This window comes from Catharus ustulatus, chromosome 4 (assembly GCF_009819885.2).
Source record: "Catharus ustulatus isolate bCatUst1 chromosome 4, bCatUst1.pri.v2, whole genome shotgun sequence".
NCBI classification, from domain to species: domain Eukaryota; kingdom Metazoa; phylum Chordata; class Aves; order Passeriformes; family Turdidae; genus Catharus; species Catharus ustulatus.
Genome location: NC_046224.1, coordinates 50167305 through 50188669, shown reverse-complemented (window position 1 = coordinate 50188669; position 21365 = coordinate 50167305). Strand labels below are relative to the sequence as shown.

The window sequence follows — 21365 nt, the reverse complement described above, 5'->3', positions numbered from 1 at the left end:
CGGACGGAGCAGCGCAGCCCGGGCCGCTCCCCGCGCATGGGCGGAGCGGGCGGAAGCGCCCGAGTCCTTCCGGGCCGCGGGCGGCGCTGGCGGCGGCGGGAACGCTGAGCCGGGCCGAGCCCAGCCGGGGCCGCCGCCATGGACAGGTGAGGGGCGGCGGCGGCCGGAGCCCGGCCCGGGGCTGTGAGAGGGCCCGCTGTGAGAGGGCCCCGGCGGCGGGGAGCGGGGCACGCAGTGCGGGCTGCCAAACGCGGCGGGCCTGCCGCGCCTGCTGGGCGTACCGCAGGCTTTTCGCCACCCGCAGCTTGAAACCTGGCTGTCGCTTCTTGAGCATGTCTTTGGATTAACCGGGAGCCGTGAGTTGCTCGGGGGTCGCGGGCCGGGCCTTCACCAGCCCTGCTGAGTTGGGGCCGAGCCGCCTCCACAGCCCCCCGGGAGCGGATCCTCTGCTCCGAGTGCTGTAATGGGCATTTCCCCTTCGGCAGGAGCCGTCAGCTTTCCCAGTCTGTGGTGGTTGCTGGATCCCAAGGAAAACATCATGTGAAATCATATACCGTTCTTTCAATTAAGTTTTCAAAATTGAATTTCCTACTGTTGCCCCTTTTACTTTTTATTTCCTTTTTAATAGTAGAATGTGGTGTAGGAGGAACAGAGTCTAGATTTTTTCCAAAGCTCCTTTCCCAGAGTAGCAGTGCTGGATTTCTGCGGAGGAAGCTGGACATAAGATTGGAGATGACTTAACACTTTAAGTTTCCTGGTTGTGGAGTTACTTTGGCATGACAGTAAGATCTTGGATGTCCTGCTTGAACTCACTTGCTTGTTTTCTGTCTGTGTTGCTGTTTTGTAGGAATGGTTTTGACGACATGCCATCCCCCCATGATCCTGAGATGGTCAGACCTGGACGGAAGCAAGGCTCTCAGAAAAGAGTTTCTAGTATCCTTTTTGTCTTTAACTGCTGTCTGTCACCAGGTGTGTATATTTTCTTGTGTATATTTGATTTTCTTGGGTATATGAACTCAGGTGGTTGTCCACCCAGAGAGCTATGTGAGCCATAGCTGACTCCATTTCTGAGCTTTTGGAAAAGAAAAATGACTGTTCTTCATTATATCTGAATTTTATGGTTTTGTGTTTATTTGCAGATATTGCAGTATCAGAGTATTATGGAGATCTAGTGTATTTTATCCACTGTATCCATCCACTGTAACAGCAAGAGTAGTGCACAGACATAGATTTAAATTTCCATAGAAATTTTCTCCCCTGCATTTTTACAATAAGAACCGCCCCATACCATGTAGTTTGACATCTAAGATAATGGTATTTTCATGGTTATAATAGCAAGGGAATCCAGTACATTTGGTTGTTCTTCTGGGATTTGCATCTGAAATAAAGCTAGTGAGATATTTGCCCTGATTATATTGTGCTCAAGAATCAAAATGTTTCTGAATGCTAATAACAAGCTACTGAAACTTTTATACAGCTACTTAGTAAATCATACCTAGAGCACTGAACCTGGTTGCTGACAGGAAGAAGAAAAGTAGAGCAACAGAGCACCTGGAACTGAGAGAGAGGAAACATTTTTAAAAATGCATTCAGACTCAGATTTTCTTGTTATGGTTGATGCAGCATGAAGCACCTCCTCATGGGGCAGAAGGATTCTCTCTTTGATCTCGGCTGGTGTGAGGAGGCCCAGATCCTGTTGTGTTTATATTTCTGAACTTCACTCGGTGGTGTTTTTTTAACCCTCCAGCTTTGAACATTCTGATGAAACATTTTATGAAACTTTCTGTTTACTCTGAAAGACGTGTTATGATTTTTGTAACATTTGGGTTGTAACAAAATATTTTTGCTTTCCAAGTAGTGCCAGTCATTTAGAATAGATCCAAAAATGTGTTTAGGAGAGTGTTTCTTAACTTGTTTGTTAATCAGTTCTTACATCCCTGGATGACACTATTGGAAACATGTCGCCCAAAAGCCATTTTCTTTCCAGAACTCCTAACTCTTTACTTCACCAGCCAGGTAAGACTGCTTGCTTGTTTGCTTACTGTTTAGTTAAGGGATTTATTGCTTGTACTTAATTAGTAACAATCCAGAAGAAGGACATGGATGTGCTGTAATCCAGTGAAGGCCCACAAAGTTCATTAATAGGTTAAGTATCTGACAGGAGAACCTGAGAAGAGCTGGGATTGTTTATCCTGGGAAAGAGATTGGGGGTTCTTCTAAATATGTATAAATATTTGATGGGAGGGAATGAAAAAAACCCAGGTTTTTGGTGCGCTGTAAAGTCAAGAGGCAATAGACACAACAGCATATACAAGGAATTCTGTTTAAATTCCCCATTTTTTACTCTAATGGTGGTTGAATGCTAGAACTGGTTGCCCAGATAGTGCCTGGAATCTGTGTTCTTGGAGATAAACAAAGCTGGAAAAGGTCCTGAGCAATCTTCTCTAGTTGACACACTTGTGGGCTGCCTTTGGCTTTGAGGGTTTGGAGACCAATTTCCAAGAAAGAATGAGTGGAGAGGTACTGTTCTTTATGTTTGTGTGTATTTACAATGAACTCTAGTAACTGGAGGTATGTTACCTATTTGGTGCTTTCAGGCTTCTGTCTGCACTTCCAAAGTACTTCAGTCTCTGTTAAAAATTTCTTTTGGAATTTCTGGATAGAGCAGAGTAGTTTTTAACACTTTTTCTTTTCAGAAAAGCCTCTTTCTCTTTCAGGTACTGCATTGCATCGCAGCTCCATGAAGCCATCAGATATATCTGCCATCCTGGGAACGGGAGGGAAATCTCCTCTCATTCTACCAACTTCTGGACTTTTTGGCAGTCTGTCAATGGTAAGATGGTTAGAGCATTCTCTTTTGTCCCTGTGAAACATAAGAAGCTACAATTTTAGTGTTTCTGTGTTGTTTACTCCAAAGTCAAACTGTAAGTGGTACAAGCTTGCTAGTACTGCCATTGCTGTTTACTGCTGGTGTTATTCATTACTGTGGTGTTCTTTGAGATGCTGCAGTGAGGAAAATAGAGGTTTACAAGGACTTTCTAAATATACCATGTGTGTTAAGCTAGTCCTCATAACGTGTTTGTGACTACAAAAATCCTGACTATGCTTGTTTACTAATTCTTCAAAGATAATTGTTTTATGTTAGCAAGTTAAAACTTTGGGATTTGTGTTATTTTAGCATTCTCCAGTATTAGGCTTCACTGGAGTGCTGAAGTTTAGATATCAAAGAACAAGCTCTTCTGATGACTTTTTAGAAGACATTGATTACCTTCTACTGCAATGTCTTTGGAAAAACACTGACTGGAAGAGTTACCAGTAGGGAGCTCTGAAGTATCTTACCTCCATTTATTTTTAAATTAACTTGAAGTTAAGGTGTTTTTTTATCTACATTTCAAGTCATTCTTCTTTTTATTTGTTTCTGTAGTTTGATAGAAGTCATTTGTTTCTTCATAAATGATTACTTTCTGGGGCCTCGTTGATAAATTAGCATACAGAGCTCTTAGCACTGGTAACTTTTTAAGGTGTAGTTGCACCTTATCTAAAGGCAGTTGTTTCACTATTAGTTTTTTAGGATTCTCTGTTTATATACCATTCATATAGAAGGAAAAAAGGTGTAGCTAGGCTTGTAATAGCTGAGATTACAATTTATTTTCTTTATGTTCTTGTTGTGGCTTTAGTTGGATGAAAGTAACTGGACAATGGCACTGTCGCCTCAGCAGACAGGGATGTTTGCAAATGCAGACATGACCAGTATGACAGAAGATGTCACTATGAGTGCTGTGTTGTTGCGTGAGGATGATCCTGGGGAAGCTGGTGAGACAATTTGAAATTCTAATAATAATTGATTCGTTCCGATTTATTGGGTATAAATATATGTGTCCTGTTTAAAAATTTTCTGTATTGTTTTGCTGGTATTTCTTAGTCACAAGGAGTCTAGTTTTAAAAGTTCAGAAAATTACACTGTTCCAGTTTATTGGAGTTTTGTGAGTTTGTGCTTGCTGTGGAGCCTGTTCTGACGGAACAAATGTGATGCTCCAGTGATGTGGGAAGCAAAGTGGATGCATTTTGTGGAGATACACAAATGTGTTTGCTGTTGAAATTCTTGCAGATGGCATATTTACAACAAAAGTTTTATAACTGACATCACTCATAGCTTCAGTATATCTTACTATCTTAGCTGATAAATACTTATGACTTTGTGAGATAGTTCATATCATCATTGTACTCATTTAAATTTGCAAAAATGCGATATCTTGTCATGAGAAGGATGTTTTCATAGTCCAGTGGCTTTTTTACTGAGTTATGCCTCACGAATATGACTGTTTCTTCTTATTTCTGTCCTAGCTACTATGAGCATGTACTCAGACTTTCTGCATTCCTTTCTGAAGCATACATCAACTACCATTTTTGATCTTGTGGATGAGTATGAAAATATTTGTAACAGTCAGGTAAGTAGTTACTTGGTTTTTTATTTAGTTTATTTTTACATTCCCTTCCCAAAGCAGTGTTGCTGCGAAGTCACAGTGCTTGACATATGTACTTTAAATCTTCCAGCTTATGAGTCACTGAACACTAGCATTGAGTAATATCTGACTTTCCTTAAAACACTGCTTTGATGCAGGAATACCCATGGTGTAGCTTGCTGAATACTAAAATTGTCATCTGGCTGCTTTCCACTGAAAGTGTCAAGTGGCAATAAGCATAAGCAGATGTATAAATGTTTTTATTAATAAGATGGATTAAAATGTACTTATTTCTCTCATATATAAGTAAATTAAGTCATCATATTATTTTATAAATAAAATCATCATTTGAAGATATGGTATTTAAATCAGTTTGTTGGAAATATTCAGAATAATAGAAAGATTGCTGTAACAACTTAGGAAAAAAATACACTGCTGGGCATTATTAACTTGTATAAAATTATTTCCCTCAGGTGAATATATTAGGGAAAATAGTTTATCGGGCAACTCCTGGACAACAGAAATTTTCCAGAACTGCCAGTGTCTTGTGGCTTCTCAAGCAGGAGATGGTAACTTGGAGACTGCTGTCCTCACTTTATAGGTAATTCCTTTGAAAAGCATACTACTACATTTTTGTACTGGATGACTTTCTTGGATAAATTTTTTATGAGTTTATAAATAGGGAGTCAAGCAATTAAGTACCTATAAATAAGCTGTTTATAGAAGTAGGTTCTGATATATACGTTTATTCATTATTTATTTATGAAAATGAAAGTTGTAAATAGGAGTGTTCTTATTACCTTTGCAAATTCTAGTATTTTTTAAGAACATTTTTGTAAAGTTTTTTTTTAGCATTTATACTTAGGCATTTTGCTAAATTTTCTCAGCTTTTGTTTTAATCTTTAGTGTTTTGCACTTTTATTTCTAGAGACAGAATACAGTCTGCACTGGAAGATGAAACTGCATTTGATATCCCTGTAAGCATGGACTCTTTCAGCTTTTTTTTTTAAGTTACATAAGAAACTAAGTAAGCAAAATATAGGCTAAATGTATTTTATTTATGCAATCTCAAAGTGGCAGTCACTCAAAATTCGAAAGTGAAAAATGAGACTGATTTTTATCAAGACAATTATTAAATTATTTCATCTATTGTGAAGAGTGACTCGAAACATTCAGTTCTAAAGAGAGAATGTTAGTGTAAAATTATTGTAAACTATTCTTTGTTTTGTTTCCTTAAATATCCTCAGTTGGAAGGGATGCACAAGGATCATCAAGTCTTCCTCCTGCTCTGCACAAGACAACCCTAAATTCACTAGAAATAACTTAATTATTTGTTTTTAAAAGCTGCATCAGTAGCTGTGATATTCCCATAGGTCAGAGATAATTTTGCTTTGCTTAAAAGAAGAACATGTGGTCTCAAACTGTCTAGCCTTTGCAGTCCTGGTTCCAATTTATCTCAAGAGAAATCCAAATTTTCTAGAACTCCTGTTACAGCTGTAGTCATCTTGTCTATGTCAATACAGTGCTTCCAGCCTTTGCTGCCAGAATATGCTTAGGAAAACAAAGTAATAAGCAAAGTGACTCTGCCTTTGTAAAAAATAGCTTCCTCTACATTCCCACTGCTAAGTTGTCAGTGTTAAACACTGTTGTGCCAAAAATACCCAGTTTCCTCCTACCTGTGTTTTTGCATCTTCTGTTCTCTTTTTATTGCAAGTCTAATGAAAGCTAAATTAATATAGGGGATCACTTAGAAGGATCAGAGCGGTGGAGTTGGTATTTTGTTTGTTTTTCACACTTTTTAATGTTAAATGTGTATGACCTTGAAAAATGTTATTTTTTTAATTTGAAGTAACAAATGGGATTTAAGAATATACAGGCAGTCAAGGAATCAGTGAATCTACTCTGTAGAATCTTTCAGGGTTCATATATTTATGAATTGTATTCTAAGTCTCATTTTTACAGTTTTTAGTGTAACTGGATGTAAAAGATCAAATAAAACAATACATGAGGCATGTGTTTTTTAAAAAGAGGGAGGGGAAAGATAGCATGCTGAACTTGTAGCAAATTTCTGAATTAGTATGTGTTTGGTTTGGTATTTCTGGTTCTGTGGAAGCTTTCTTTTCCATGAGGTAATAATCAGCTTTTTCTTGAATAGGCTTTAACTGCTAGTGAAAAAACGACTGTAGACAACTTGTTTCAGAAAGATTCTCTTGTTCGACAAAGTCAGGTATGATGGAAAATTTTTAATATGAGAATGAAAATAGATTTAATGTTCATAACCCTAATGCTCTATGCACTTTCTGGGGTTGTTTCTAATATTTTTTATATTCACTCAAGCGTGTATTAATTGTATGTATAAAAATTATGCTTCTTAATTGCTAAAGAGCAGAAAGGTTTTTCAAGCTGTTTTGCAGAGGATGAAAGGCTGAGAGCTGTTCCCATTTGCAGCATCTGTTGCTGTTGATGGTGATTGATAAGCTGTTAAGTAGCAATGCATCAAACTTCGGTATCCAGTGAGAAAGAGAGATAAAGTGCCAACCACCTTCATATTGGATACTTAAAATGCAAGTGAAATAGTCTTCTGGATCTATCAACCTTTTGTTGCCACTTATATAACAAGTGGATCCAGAGATGAGAGAAAGGCAGTAGAAGTATTATTTGTTACATGTTTGTTTTAAAAATGCAATTTATTTTTATTCCAGCTGGTAGTAGATTGGCTAGAGAGCATTGCTAAGGATGAAATTGGGGACTTCTCCGATAATATTGAGTTTTATGCCAAAACAGTATATTGGTGAGTTCAGACTTTCTTTGTTTATATACATTTTTCTATCAACTGTAAGATTGAGTCACAGAATCACTCTTGAAAGGAAGTGGTCTTTTTAGGTTGTTCTCTTCATTCACTTCTTTTCTTTAAATTCATACATGTAAAAATAGACATTTCTTACCCATCCACTGAAGTAAATCTCAGAAGTCAGTGCCTTTTGGGATGCAAAGATGAAAGGAAAAACCATCAAATCATTTTAATTTAATCTTTGTCTGGCTTTAGTTTTTGCCTAAGTTCCTTTCATTTTGTGTCATTGACCCTTCACCAGAAGCTGTTATTGTCACCTGTATTATCACTGATGGGTTTCATGGCAGAATGGACAAAAGACCACCTTTCATGCTGGATGCCTAGAATAAACCTACTTTTAATGGCTGATGAACACAGGCTTTTGGAATTATGTGTTTATTCTCAGATTTATGTCCAAGACTGACTTTATAGAGAGTGCTAGTGGAAAATTTGCTTATGCAGAAATCGGTTAATAGTTGAATACATGATGACTGAAATAACAGATTATTTTGAAAGAAATCAAATACATGTGCATTAATACTAATATTGTACTTGTTGTGAAATGTTACATTTTCACAATGCTAACAGAGTCCATTGGTATATCAACCAAACCAAGTGTCTGTTCTGTAAGCATACATAACAAAACATGTAACAAAATGCATCTTTCAGTATTTGTCTTATTAAAAGATGCTTGCTAAAAAAGCCCTTTTTCTGTAAAATGTTTCACTGCTTTCAGGGATAACACACTACACGCTCTGAAGCAGCGACAGTCAAGTTCATACATGGGAAGTTCTCGTCCTCTGGTAACAGAATTGGTAAGTATTACATAAAAATAAGACTTGGCTTCAGAAAGGGCTAGAGAGAGTATATATGCTACCTTCACAGATTCCCAACATTTCTTAGATAGTTGTGCTATCTAAAAGTAGTTGTAGTATCTAAAAATTGCTACAGAAATTGTGAGGCAGAACACTTCAAAAATTATTTTTGGGATTACTGTGGACTTGTGTTTTCCTTCAGCAATCACTTCCATACTCGCACCCCACCTCACAAGTACTCATGATCTATTTGGTGAAGTAATGGCTTTATTATAACTTTTTATGTCTGAAACAAACTCATGTTCCTAACCAGAAAAGCTTGTAAAACTCCTTGGGAGCCCTTGCAGATAAGGTAATGCTGTCTTTATGCAGTAACTAGTACAATGAAACCAAGTCCTAATGCAATACTTTGAGAGCTCTACAATAAAAGCTAATAGGAGAGAAGTCAAGGAAAAAAGGACTGTCCATTAGAACAAGGTGATGAACTGCCTCAGTGACAGCAAAGCAGCCGTAGAAGATTGATTCAGTTGGGGAGTGATCTGAGGTATTGATTAGCCTTAAAAAAATCTCTTTGGATTAAATAGAAGCAAGTGCAGCTGTTGTGAAAAACCTTCTCAGATATAAGGTGGAGGAGGAGAAACAGTCTGGTGGGCAGATAGACAGAAGGGCAAAGGATGTTTGAAGGTGAGAAGAGCTGGAAGATAAGAAATTTGGGGCAAATAACAAGGCAGTGGAGTAAATTAATTGCATTGACTCCTTCTGATAGGAACAAGACAGGAGGGGAATAAAAGAAATTAGGAGAAAAACAGAAGTATCATGCTCAGTATTATATGGGTTGTACTGATTATTGTGCCAACATGAAAAAGTGACTCCAAACGATAAAACAGGGCAGGACATTATTGGAAGAGACATACAGGTATTGTGATGACAAGTGATGACATTTTCCTTGCAGGATCCAGATGCTCCTATTCGACAGAAACTGCCACTTGATGATTTGGACCAAGAAGATGATGCAAGGTTATTGAAGTACCTCTTCACTCTAATCAGAGCAGGAATGACAGATGAGGTAGTGTAAGTTTTAATTAAGTAAACATAAATATCTTACTGTCAAAGGCAATAAGTTGTGTACTAAAATGTCAGTTTAAATTTGGTTTGTAGTGATTCAGTTTTCAATTTGTTGTCAATACTGACTGCCAAATTAGCATTTTAATCAAACTTGCTTTTAGTTAAGTAATTTTGGGTGTGGAATAGATGTTGCAGAAAAGACGTTTGTTGTTTGACGAAATTTTTTTCACTGTTGTGCTTGGATACTAAATACTGCCAAGACAAACACACAGAATGCTTTAAAGAGCTTCCTAGTTGTCTCTAATCATCAGTGGATTATCAGGCGTGTATACATAATGACATTTGAGTAATGGGGGAGAAAAGGGGATTTGAGATTCTCCTGCCAGAGACCTTAACTAAGGACTGTGGTTACTTGCTCATATTATATTCCAATGTGGTGCACATCTATTAGTTTTCTGATGGTATGGGAACATTGCTGCACGGCAATGTGAGTCAAAATTTGCAGCTTCAGTAGAGGTTGGGAAGGCCAAGTGAACTGGGAAAGTAGATGACTGCATGAAGACAACGTTTAAACATCTAAGCAAAAGGGCTACACTTTACGCTAAACTTATCAGAATGATGCATAACAGCTGTTCAGCTGACAAAGATGAGGCTGTAGCACATTTCTTACATTGCTGTAAATACTGACTGAAAAACTAAACATTTCCATGAAAAAATGATGATGTTTACTTTGAAATATTTCAGTTGTTTTGAGTTTAAGATCCTCTGTTTAAGATCCTCTACTATTTTTCACATAGTAGAATCTCTACACGAGTTAACTATTTTAATAATATTCCCCTTTTTAAAGAAGCTGGAGGTGTTCCTGCCTTGAAGTGTGTTGCTGAGAAAATGCGTTGTTTTTCAGGCACAGCGCTTATGCAAACGATGTGGTCAGGCCTGGAGAGCTGCAACTTTGGAAGGCTGGAAATTGTATCATGATCCTAACATAAATGGAGGTATCTGCTCCAAAATGCATTTGAGACAGATATAAAAATATGAAGATCTCACAGTGTCTGTTTGTAGCAAAGAGAAATAGCTCTTTCTTTTCATCTGATGAGCCTTTTTTGGTATCTGGAATATTTTACCATGTCTGTTGAACATGAAACAACTAACATGAAATTATTTTAGTTGAAGGCAAGTTCATTGAATCCATCTACATGTGCTAAAGCCACTTTCTTTCTTAAAGTCAGACGTAATCACTAGGAAATAGTTGTCTCAGAGTCCTGCACAAATCTTCTTCACTTCCATATAATACTTGGGTCTGTATTTTCTTAACATCTGGTTTATGCCACTAGCACACATGTTGTAGCTTACAGACTCAGATTTTACTATATACCCAGCTTCAAAAAGGTGTAGACTAGAGTTCAGCAAATTAAAATGCAGAAGAAAGAGATGCTTTTAAAATATTTGAAAATTTTAGCTTTCTACTTGGTTCCTTGCACTTACAACACAGTACCTTGCTTCCCTTTGTTCAGTACATTGCAGAATTTAGCAAGGAATTTAAGAATGAGTCTCAATGTTGTTTATAGCTGGGTATGGAGGACTTAATGCTTTCCTTCTTTTAAAATCCTGATAGCCCGTTGCTTTTATCTGCATGCCACTGTTCTAGCCTTTTTTTGCATCTGCCTTCCTCAGCTGTTGTTACATGTAATGCCCATTCAGATGCATGCAAAATAGCAGCACCGAAGCAGCGACATTTTCAAGTGACATTTTTAAGAAGTTTTGATTAAGATATAAAAATTCTTTTTTCCTCTTAACTTTGTTTTTTTCCAAATGTAGACACTGTAGATATGTTACAGACAAAAGCATTATTTTTTAAAAGCTAGATAGCAGCCGAGATTTTAAATTACTGTAACTTACAGATGCAAATTCACCAAATAGCCAGAAAAACCACCTTGCTGTCCAGTCAAAAGCATCAAAATGCTTTAGGAAGATTTCTGAAGGGATTGAAATTAGACTGTGAAAAGAAAATAGACTTTTTTTAGATGTTAGTGGATTCCCTTTAATAGTACTTTCTCTCTTTTTCCTTTCCCCCTCTTCCTTTTTTTTTTTTCTTTTTTCATTTTTTTTCTATTTTTAATTATTCTTTGCATGTAGGAAAAGAGCTGGAGCCTGTTGAAGGCAATCCATACAGGTGCATTTGGAAAATAAGTTGTTGGCGCATGGCTGAGGAGGTAAGATAATGCTACTTTGCTTTCTATTAATACATAAATTTGAACTTTTCTGGAAATGGGATTTTAATGGGATTTTGAACATACCCACTCTGTGTTTGCTGCTTAGAGGTTTCACAACTAATGCTTCTAAGAGGACTTCTGAAATATCAGATTTATGTATTGTAAGAGATCTACATAATCAGCACCACTTTTTCAGGAAATGTCTGCCTTTTTTTCCTGGTTGAAAGTAAAACCACTGACACTGACTTTCATCTTGACTTAATTGAATGGGAAAGAGAAAACATTGCTTTCTTTCCAGGTCAATGTAAATTTTTCAGTTGATTTACAAGGGGATGCTATTGAAGGGAAAGTCACTCGCTATTCTTATTTTGATTCCTTGTGTATCCTGTGATTTTCCAACTTTACTTGGAATCAGTTAGATAGAACACTTTGCAATGGATTAATCTCTAATAAAATATAAAGTGACTAGAAAACTTAAATACTTTGTAATTTAAATTTTAGGTGTTTTTATTATTTATTTTAGGAGCAGTTTAATAGATATGAAAGAGCAATCTACGCAGCCCTGAGTGGAAACCTCAAACAGGTATGCCAAGCCCCCTAGTTTGGTAGTTGTGCATTTCCTCTCATATGTGACAATGACATAAACAGAAATATTGCAGTTACTGGTTTCTGTACTTTTAAAGATCTAGTAAACAGAACAATAGCAAACACTGCTGCTTTAGTAGACATGCTTTTTGTAGTACTGACATGTCTTAATTAACTATATGATAGACTTTTCAGTCAAGGAAAGGCTGCTGTTTAAGCTGGTTACTATACTGCTTTGGTGTCTGAAAATCTGAATTATAGTTACTCTGTTTGGATTCTGATGTTTCTCTGTCTCTTGGTAATTTTTACTCTGTTTTTTTAACATGTAGCTTCTTCCAGTTTGTGATACCTGGGAAGATACTGTTTGGGCATATTTCAGGGTCATGGTGGACACTCTAGTCGAGCAGGAAATACGAACCTCAGTAGTAACTGCAGAGGAGATGGAAGAGCTCCCTAGAGATTATTTAGAAACAAAGTAAGTTCCAAGTCAAATTATGCTGCTACTACTCAGCAGAACATCCTGTATGGAATCTGTGTGGAACATTGAAGGTAACATTATTTGTCTTTTCTCTCTTGCTTTGAAGCTGGACTTCAGAAAAAGTTTTTGAAGAACTTCAGGCAACAGACAAAAGGGTATGTAGTAATTGCAGTGATTTTCCTCGCTGCTCACCATTTTTAATTATTCACTAGGTTCTACTTTTTACTGCATTCTTTAATGAAATTCTCAAATATGTCTAATTTGTTTCTTATTTTCTCTCCCTAAAAACCTGTGGTTTCCCAATTCAGGTAGATTTTTCTTGATGCTACTACCTCTTAACAGTGAAAGTGATACAGGTTTTGTGCCCTGCCCTGTGTCTGCCAAACTAGCTGATGTGCTAAAGAAACAGATGACTGCCAAATGTTGTCAGACATACAAAGCAGACAGAGTAAATCAACTATTCAGTGCTTCAATAAAATGTTCAAAATCTATTACATTCGATTTTCTTCATAGGAGGTTTGTGTGCATATTTCAGAACAGACCTTTCAAAATTTAAAAGCATATTTGCTTTTTAAATGTGATTCTTTGGCACTTTTAGCACCCAAAATACTCACTTAATGTAAGATGGGGGTACATAACTTACAGGTTACTTTTGCAGTGATTAAATTGAAACTATGCTTACTTTTATTTGATGGAATGGACACACAGCATTTATCATATTGCTAAAACAAAGACACGCAGTCAGCTACAGATACACCCAGCTGTATTTGCCATTGCAACATAGTGCAATCCTCAACATAAAGCAAATTTACAGATGTGTTTGGATTGCATTTCATGCATTAATGCATTAATTCCTCTGGGGAGAGGGTGGAATTCTTTCCTGAAGTAACTTTCAAAGGCCTTTTCTTTATGGATTTATACACATTGTTGCTTCTGTGATTTTTGTAAATCTTATCTGTAACATCCTTGTTTATTCTCCTCGGAGCAAAAGCCCTTAGTGTTGGATATCTTCCATGAAAGTATTAACTGGACAGATCTATATTCCAGTTCTTTCTTTCAGCTTGTCAGTGTTCTTGTAATTTGGTGTGGAGACAGGAAGTGCCTTTTCTCTTGCTCTTTATGAAGAATACCCTTTGAAATAGGATAGCTTTTTTCCCCTGAGGAACCTTTGCTTTATTTATAAAGTTTTCTTCATACATTATGCCAGAAGATTTATTCAAAGTTAGAATTTTCTTTTTTTTGTCTCCAGAGGGTTATAGAGGAGAATCAAGAGCATTATCATGTGATTCAGAAATTCATTATACTTGGAGATGTGGATGGTAAGCATTTCTCTAAGTGATTTTTTTTATTGTCAACTGACTATATTATTTTAAGGGACCTTTCCAGAAACTTCTGTATGAACGGATTTTTTAGAAGCACACAGTAGACAAGCTCTGCATTAAAGCTGTGCTGTAATCAAGAACTGTAGGCTCAATTTGATCTAAAAGGTAGTTTTCAAAGAAGTAATGAAAGCATGTAAATGTGTCAGGATATATACCAGACTATAACTGTAACTTCTGAGAAGTGATGGCATACAGTATATTTTTAAGCAAAACAGCTACATCTTTCCAAATTATTTCTGTCTTATTTTGTTGGACTTCTGAGACTAAATTACATTTGTTGAATACATGCAAAATTTTGAAATATTTCTTAGGTATTTTTTTCTTTTTCTCCGTGGTATGGCTAATGCAGACATTTCCTTGGTGATTATAGGTTTGATGGAAGAAGTTGGCAGGTGGCTTTCCAAAGACAGAAGTGTCCTCCCAGGACACCTCCTTCGTTTCATGACCCATCTTATTCTGTTTTTCCGCACTTTGGGTATGCAGACTAAGGTCAGTTCACTTGTATTTGATTTGCTGTCGTAGCAGTAGCCAGTCTTTGAAGTAGAAATGCTTGTGTGCAAGTACATAGACAACATAGAGAGATGGTAAATTAATACCAGGCTGGGGAGGAGCTGCATGACTAAATAGTGCATTTGTTGATCTTGGAGCCTAAAGCAGAAAAGAGCATCATCCTCCCTGCAAGATGAGCTTAAAAATTGGGGTTTGAGGATAGTGGATTTTACTAAGAAGCCCTTTGTTGAAAAGGTCCTGAGTCAAACTTCAGTGTTAGGCTTATTCATAGCAACCAAGATGTCTTGAATATATAACCTATTCTTATAGACAATTGCTGAAACTGTTCCTATTGCTGCTGTAAGCTCACTGACACTTTTGCTTGAGGTAATTAGTACCAGCTGAAACCTTCTTATTATCTCCAAGTATAAAGTAAGTATAGCCTACTACTTATTTGGCCTATTTATGCCAAATACTCAGATGTGTCACATAGCTGTAGTTATTCATATCTGACAATATCAAAAGTAGTTTGGGTAGTAGTGCTTTTCTGCTATTTTAAAATTTAGAAGCTGTTGTGAACCAAGTAAGTTTGTGAATGTAACCTCGTGTGTGTGTGTGTGTGTGTGTGTGTGTGCAGTAGAACTAGCCATTAGCATATGTTTGATAGAGGGGACAGAAAAGGTTCAATTTCCTACATGAATTGCATTGTGGGAATTTGTAACAGTTGATTCTGCCTTTACAATTTTGGGGTAGATGAATTTATTGTATGATTACTCGATCAACTCTCACAAGGAAGAGGCAGAGTGCAAGCTTTTTTGATGTTTATTGTGTATTGATTGTATACAGTTTATATAGATATATGCTTAGATGAAGGTCTTCAATTTACACATATAAAATTAAAATTATAATTCCTGACAGCAACAAACATTTGAGTCTTGGCTAAAGCAGTTTCAGGTGCTTGGACTATAGTGGTTGTTTAATATAGGCTATTCCAGATGAGTCAGGTGATATTTATACTCTGTTACATTATAATTTTCTATAATAAAACAGGGCATGTAGTACACTGCAATAGTAATCTGTGTACCTGATATTTTGTTTATTAATTTTTAAAAATATGGCAAAATTGAAAGATTTAAAAATCAGGTGAAAAGTAACATTCCAGTTAGACCAAAACCTACTATTCAGTTGAAAAAGAAAAACCTTGGAACACTTTGAATCAGAAGACATGCTTGTTTAATCATGCTCCATGAGAAACTTCTTCCAGTTGAGCCTGTTTGTATTGATTACTGATGCAGGAATAGGCAAATAACGTTATGTCTGTTTTAATAGTGATAACCTGTCAAGTATATTTTATTTTATTTTATTTTCCACATTATCTGATTTAAAATTGAATTTCTGTTTGTTTGCAATAAGGAGGAAGTTTCTGTTGAAGTCCTAAAGACCTACATTCAGGTAAGCTTTCAGAAATACTGTTTGTTTTCACTAATGTAATTGATGTAAAGGAGGAAGAAAAGCAGACTTAAGGTTACAGGATGATAAGAGTTGTGATGCAGCTAGTGCTCTTTTCTCAAGAGATACATGGAAGCTTGCCTAATACACAAAGTCTCTGTCAGCAGCTCTTAAATAAGAGACTGTTCTATTGATCTTTGTTTAGAAGCTGAGTGGAATCTTCCTGAATCAGAATAAATGAATCAGAAATTTGTTAACATTTTGGTGTTTACCCAGTACATGTTTTTACTAAGGAATATAGTATGTATATCTGTTATATATATTTATATATTAGTGGATATCTTCTATATATTTGCTTCTTATATCTTTGCTTCTTATTCTGTATGTTTGCTTTGTACTGTGCAGCGGTTGGTGTCTGAGAAGCACACAGATTTAATAGCGTTTTATGTCAGCCACCTGCCCCCAGAGCTGGCCGTGGCTCAGTACGCTTTGTTTCTTGAAGATGTCACTGAGAGCGAACAACGCCACCACTGCCTTGAATTAGCAAAAGAAGCAGGTGAGAGACCCTGATAGTCCAATTATCATTTTATATCCTGGGTTATTTTGTCTTTCAGTAGTTTTTGCTCCAAAACCTAGCTATGAATATGATACTCTTTCCTTCCCCTGTCTTCTCTGTTTTAAAGTTAAAATTAATTTGCTGATCACTTCTTCAAGTAGGTGTATAGGTGTGTTTTCATTAACCTGGAATTGTTTAAAGTAAATATCACTGCTTCTGGGTTATGTCCAAACACACCAGGAAGTAAATGCCAGTTGCCTGTCTCAAATATATGTGCTGAATTTTGACATGATCATATTATTCCAGAGAACTAAGTATAAAAATACATACCTCTTTAGGGATTTAGGAAGGTTATAAGTATCTTAAATTTGTTTGTCCTATTTACAGTGCTTTTTCTTAGCCATGATGGGTTGCTTGCATTAATTGTAAACTTCCTTCCAGGCTTGTACATGAAACTAGAAGGAATTACTGTCAAGAAGCACACTGTCCATTGCTTGACAATGCCTCTGTGCCATCCAGAATAAACAAAGAAGCAGATTTCCTGCAGATTTCAGTATCTTAACTTCTCTTCAGTCATTTTTCAATCATTTTCTTTTAAACTCAGCTAAGGTTTCAAAAATAAAACATCCTTCTTAAGCATCTGTAAAAGAACTATTCTGAGCTTTTCCTGGTACATTTCTGTCAACTCATATAGTCTTGCTGTCAGAATTGTAGGAATCTGTGATCTTAGCAGATATATCTATATGCTGTCTTCAGCACAGACTGAAAAATTCGTTCTTGTAAAATACCTGCAATAAATTACATAGTGCAAAAGCTTATAATTTATTCTGACAGTGTGTGTGTGAACATTCTGGTAAGAATTACCAGTAGTAAGGAATAAGATCCACAACTGGAGTCTGAAATTCAATTTCTGTCAAGTTTGAATTCATGATAGTTCTTACACAGTTCTCTTTTAACCCAGGTCTGGATGTTGCAACCATAACAAAAACTGTTGTTGAAAACATCCGCAAGAAGGATGCTGGGGAGTTCAGCCACCATGACCACGTGCTAGACACAGGCACAACAGAGGTGAGTGCTTTGCAGAGCTGATAGTCCGGTTTTTGAACATGTATGAGCTATATTTTTCTTTCAACAATGGTGAAAATTGCCTTGAAAAAACATGTGAGGGTAATGCGCTTTTTATGTGACCAAGTGAGGGTATTGCACAAATCTATCACTCTGTTTCTGCTTCTCTTTGCTCTTTGGGTGTATGCTTATCAGCAGCCCTACCTGTATACTAACATTAAGTGAAGATAAGGCTCTTGAAATGACTGCAGCACCCTGTGTTGTAGCTGAGAGTAGGATGTTGTTGTAGCCTCTATGATTTATGAGGATTTATACTTTGGATCTCAGATGTACCTTTTAAGATGCTGAAGTGGTCTTTCTAGCTACAGCAGACAGTGCTTTTGCTGACAGTTTCCTTGTCACTGCTATTGAGCATTGGTTGGATCCAACTCAGTGCTTTAGGAACAGCCCAGTAATGTTAATAGGCTCTATTCAATGTACTGTTTAGAAAGTAACTGATAATTTTCATATCTGTGGTAGTGTTTTTGCTATTCAGTACAAAGTTTAAGCTCCCTAAGACAAAAAGGTAATTTATCTAGCATAAGAGTTGGAAAACTGGTTGCAGGCTGATGGCACTCCTGAAGATTATAGCAAAAACTCCATAAAACATGTTGGTACAGTGTACTCGTATTACAATTTGAGGAAAATGCATAATAATCCATAGAAAATGTTAAGAGATGATGCTCTGAACATCTTGGGAAGACTTAGAAATGTTTTTTTTCTTATTTTAGATGGCAGAGATTTTCTAAGTTTTGACTAAAGCGATCCTTGTTACTGCGTTGTAATGCTTTCCAAACTTGTGTATTTCCTTGACTACATCTAATGTGTGTTACATCAGCTATGTGCTTGAAGTGGTGGTGAATCTCTGTGTTGATTTTTACAGGCGGATCAGCTGAAAATAGATGTAATTGACTGGCTCGTATTCGATCCTGCACAGAGGGCAGAAGCACTTAAGCAAAGCAATGCAATCATGAGGAAGTTCTTGGGTACTAAGCTTCACAAATACTGTAGACTTATTTTTAAATGTTGGTTTTGTTCTCATTGGCTCTTGGCACTACATTTGATATAACTTTGGATCTAGTCTATTAAAAAGCATGGGTTTGCCAGCTTAAGAAGATAAGGTATAGAAATTGCAAAGCTCTGATACCCAGTTCACATTCTCATAGCATCCAAGAAACATGAAGCTGCAAAAGATGTGTTTGTGAAGATTCCCCAAGACTCTATAGCAGAAATATATAACCAGTGGGAAGAACAGGGAATGGATACTCCGCTTCCAGCTGAAGATGACAATGCTATCCGGGAACATTTATGTATTCGTGCATATTTGGTGAGTTTAAAATATGCAGTATTCCAAGTTATTGTTTAGAAATACTGATGGCTTTGCCTTGGTGGTGAAACTTTAGTTTTGTCCATTTGATTTAACTTCTGATTCTTTGACGCATTAAACCTGTGCATGTAATGACATTCTGGTTATTAGATGAGTCAAAAATACCCAAACACTGTTTCCAATGTAATCCAGGAAGCCCATGAAACCTTTAATGAATGGTTTAAACACATGAACTCGGCTCCACAGAAGCCTTCTTTGCTACCACAAGCAAGTTTCACTGAAAAAGTGGCCCATGAACATAAAGAAAAGAAGTATGAGGTAGGTGGAAGTCCATCTTATTTACTGTAAACTTTTATGTTCTTGCTTTAGAGGCAGTTTAATGAAACAGAGTAGAAGACTATTTCATATTATTTAAGGACTCTATTATAAATTATTTTTATGTTGAGAGAGTATGAGACAGTGGAATAATAAGGCCAGTGCACAATGCATTCTGTTTTTTTAATGACTCAGCTTTACATAAAATATTGTAATGTAGCAGTAATATTGTAATGTAAGATTATCACATGTTGATTGTCAGTGTTATTAATAAATGTGAGCACTTGATTTTACTATTAAGTATTATAATCTTTTCTTTTCTAAAAGATGCTGCAGTTTTGCTTTGACTGAAGTTGTTATTGCAGGTCTGGCCAGTAAAAATATACCATATTCAGTTAATATAAACATTTCTTTTATAAGTATGGCAGAATAGGTTGTTTAAAATTATCTTTCTCTAGTGGCTTTGCTTCCGAACAACCTGTCTCTTTGGATGGGGCATTAAGCAAGGATGGAAATAGCTGTTAGCAGCAGGATTTTAAGTTTTAACCACTGGCTGAAGATTGTGATTTGAATTGGAGCTGCACTGCCTGTTGCAGTCTGTTTTAAAATAGCCTTGGAAATTATCCTGTTCTGCAGTAGTTTATTTTTTGTTTCTTTGCCAGATGGATTATGGCATTTGGAAAGGCCTCCTGGATGCTCTTACAGCTGATGTTAAGGAGAAAATGTACAATGTGTTGCTGTTTGTTGATGGAGGATGGATGGTTGATGTCAGAGAGGTAAAATGAATTTTTGTGTCATGACACAAACCAGAAAGCACAGGTCATGTGTAGTTGCACCTTTGTGACGTTTAGTTTCATGTGTTCCTGTTTAATTGGCTCTGGCCTTGCTGTGAGCATTTAGAGCTTACTCCCCTTAGTTACTAGATACTTAGATACTATACATATCTGACAGTTCACTCCAGGCTGCTTAGGCCATTTTTGTGCCTCTGTCAGTACTAATTGCGTGGTTATGCTGAGCTGCCTGTTAAAGGTAGATTTTCCTAACACTAATACATTCTTTTGCTCTGGTAAGGATGCCGAGGACGACCCTGAGCGCACACACCAGATGATCCTGCTGCGAAAGCTGTGTCTGCCAATGATGTGCTTTTTGCTGCACACGGTGCTGCACAGCACGGGGCAGTACCAGGAGTGCCTGCGCCTCGCTGACATGGTCGCCTCGGAGCGCCACAAGCTGTACACGGTGAGCTAGGCAGGGCTGCAAGCAGCCTGGCTTACATTGAGAGCTCTGTGGGCTGGCTGTGGAAAAAGCTTCTATATAGAGAGGAAGACACCATATGTTCCTTAACATCATAAGTTTCTTTATCGCTTCCCATTCACTGCAGTTGTAAAAGGTTTCCTTGTGTTATGACTTAAGGAAAGTCAGAGTTAACTTTGAAACATTGAGGACAATGACCAGTGTTCTGACAACCAGTTCTTAGTATTGCAGCTACTAGGTTTTGGATGGGAGCAGTTAAAATTTAACTTCATTATCCTAAAGTTCTTTACCAGCCTAGATGATTCTATGATTCTAAGTTTAGCTGTAGAATTGTAATCAATTTGTTTATTTCCATTACATTTCAAACATGATATAAGCAGGTTTTGGTTTAGAGCATTTGGTTTACCTATGACCATCTTTGCTTTCAAAAGCCTGAAAAACAACCCCAAAATGAGACAGAGCTATCTTGAGCCTACCTACAGGTTTTGGATGCTGCTACTAACCTCCTATGTTTTACTAAATGTCCTTCTGAAATGCCTGATGATCACACTATCTTAAATAGAAATAAATAATCAAATAGAAAAATAGTAACTTAATTAACCACCACTTACTTCTCTGTATCACTGCTGTTCATTGCAAATAAATATAACTTCATGATGTTTGTTTTTTATTATTATTTATTCCTAGGTATTTTCAAAAGAAGAACTCAGAAAGCTTCTACAGAAGCTGAGGGAATCTTCTCTGATACTTCTGGACCAGGATCTTGATCCTTTGGGATATGAAATTCAGTCATAAGTTTTCACATAGCTACTTGCAAAACCTTCCGAGCATGGACCTGCTGGTTATTAACAAAACAAACAAAAGACACCAACAGCATCATTACTTGGACAAAGTGTTCTCTTTTTATGGAGTAAAAAAACCCCAAAACACCCCACCTTCAGATTTCAATTTAAACTTGAAAGGATGACCAACTTCAGAGATTTTTATTTGTTATACAACCTTTTGCATTTTTTTTTCCTAATAAAAGTGCTTGAAAAAGA

The 21365-nt window shown here is 36.8% G+C and overlaps 1 protein-coding gene across 1 annotated transcript; it reads left to right on the top strand.

Moving 5' to 3' along the window:
* The first annotated feature begins 74 nt into the window (after positions 1-74).
* On the top strand, positions 75-21365 carry NUP107 (nucleoporin 107). Its single transcript, XM_033058643.1, has 28 exons — positions 75-146; positions 848-933; positions 1927-2016; positions 2718-2833; positions 3678-3813; positions 4345-4448; positions 4937-5064; positions 5392-5440; positions 6619-6690; positions 7166-7254; positions 8030-8108; positions 9061-9174; positions 10078-10168; positions 11310-11386; positions 11910-11969; positions 12301-12446; positions 12556-12604; positions 13699-13768; positions 14202-14320; positions 15734-15772; positions 16175-16325; positions 17287-17393; positions 18313-18415; positions 18596-18756; positions 18949-19074; positions 19734-19847; positions 20143-20310; positions 21013-21365. The coding sequence occupies exons 1-28, from the start codon at positions 139-141 to the stop codon at positions 21118-21120; spliced, it is 2760 nt and encodes a 919-aa protein (XP_032914534.1). The 5' UTR covers positions 75-138; the 3' UTR covers positions 21121-21365.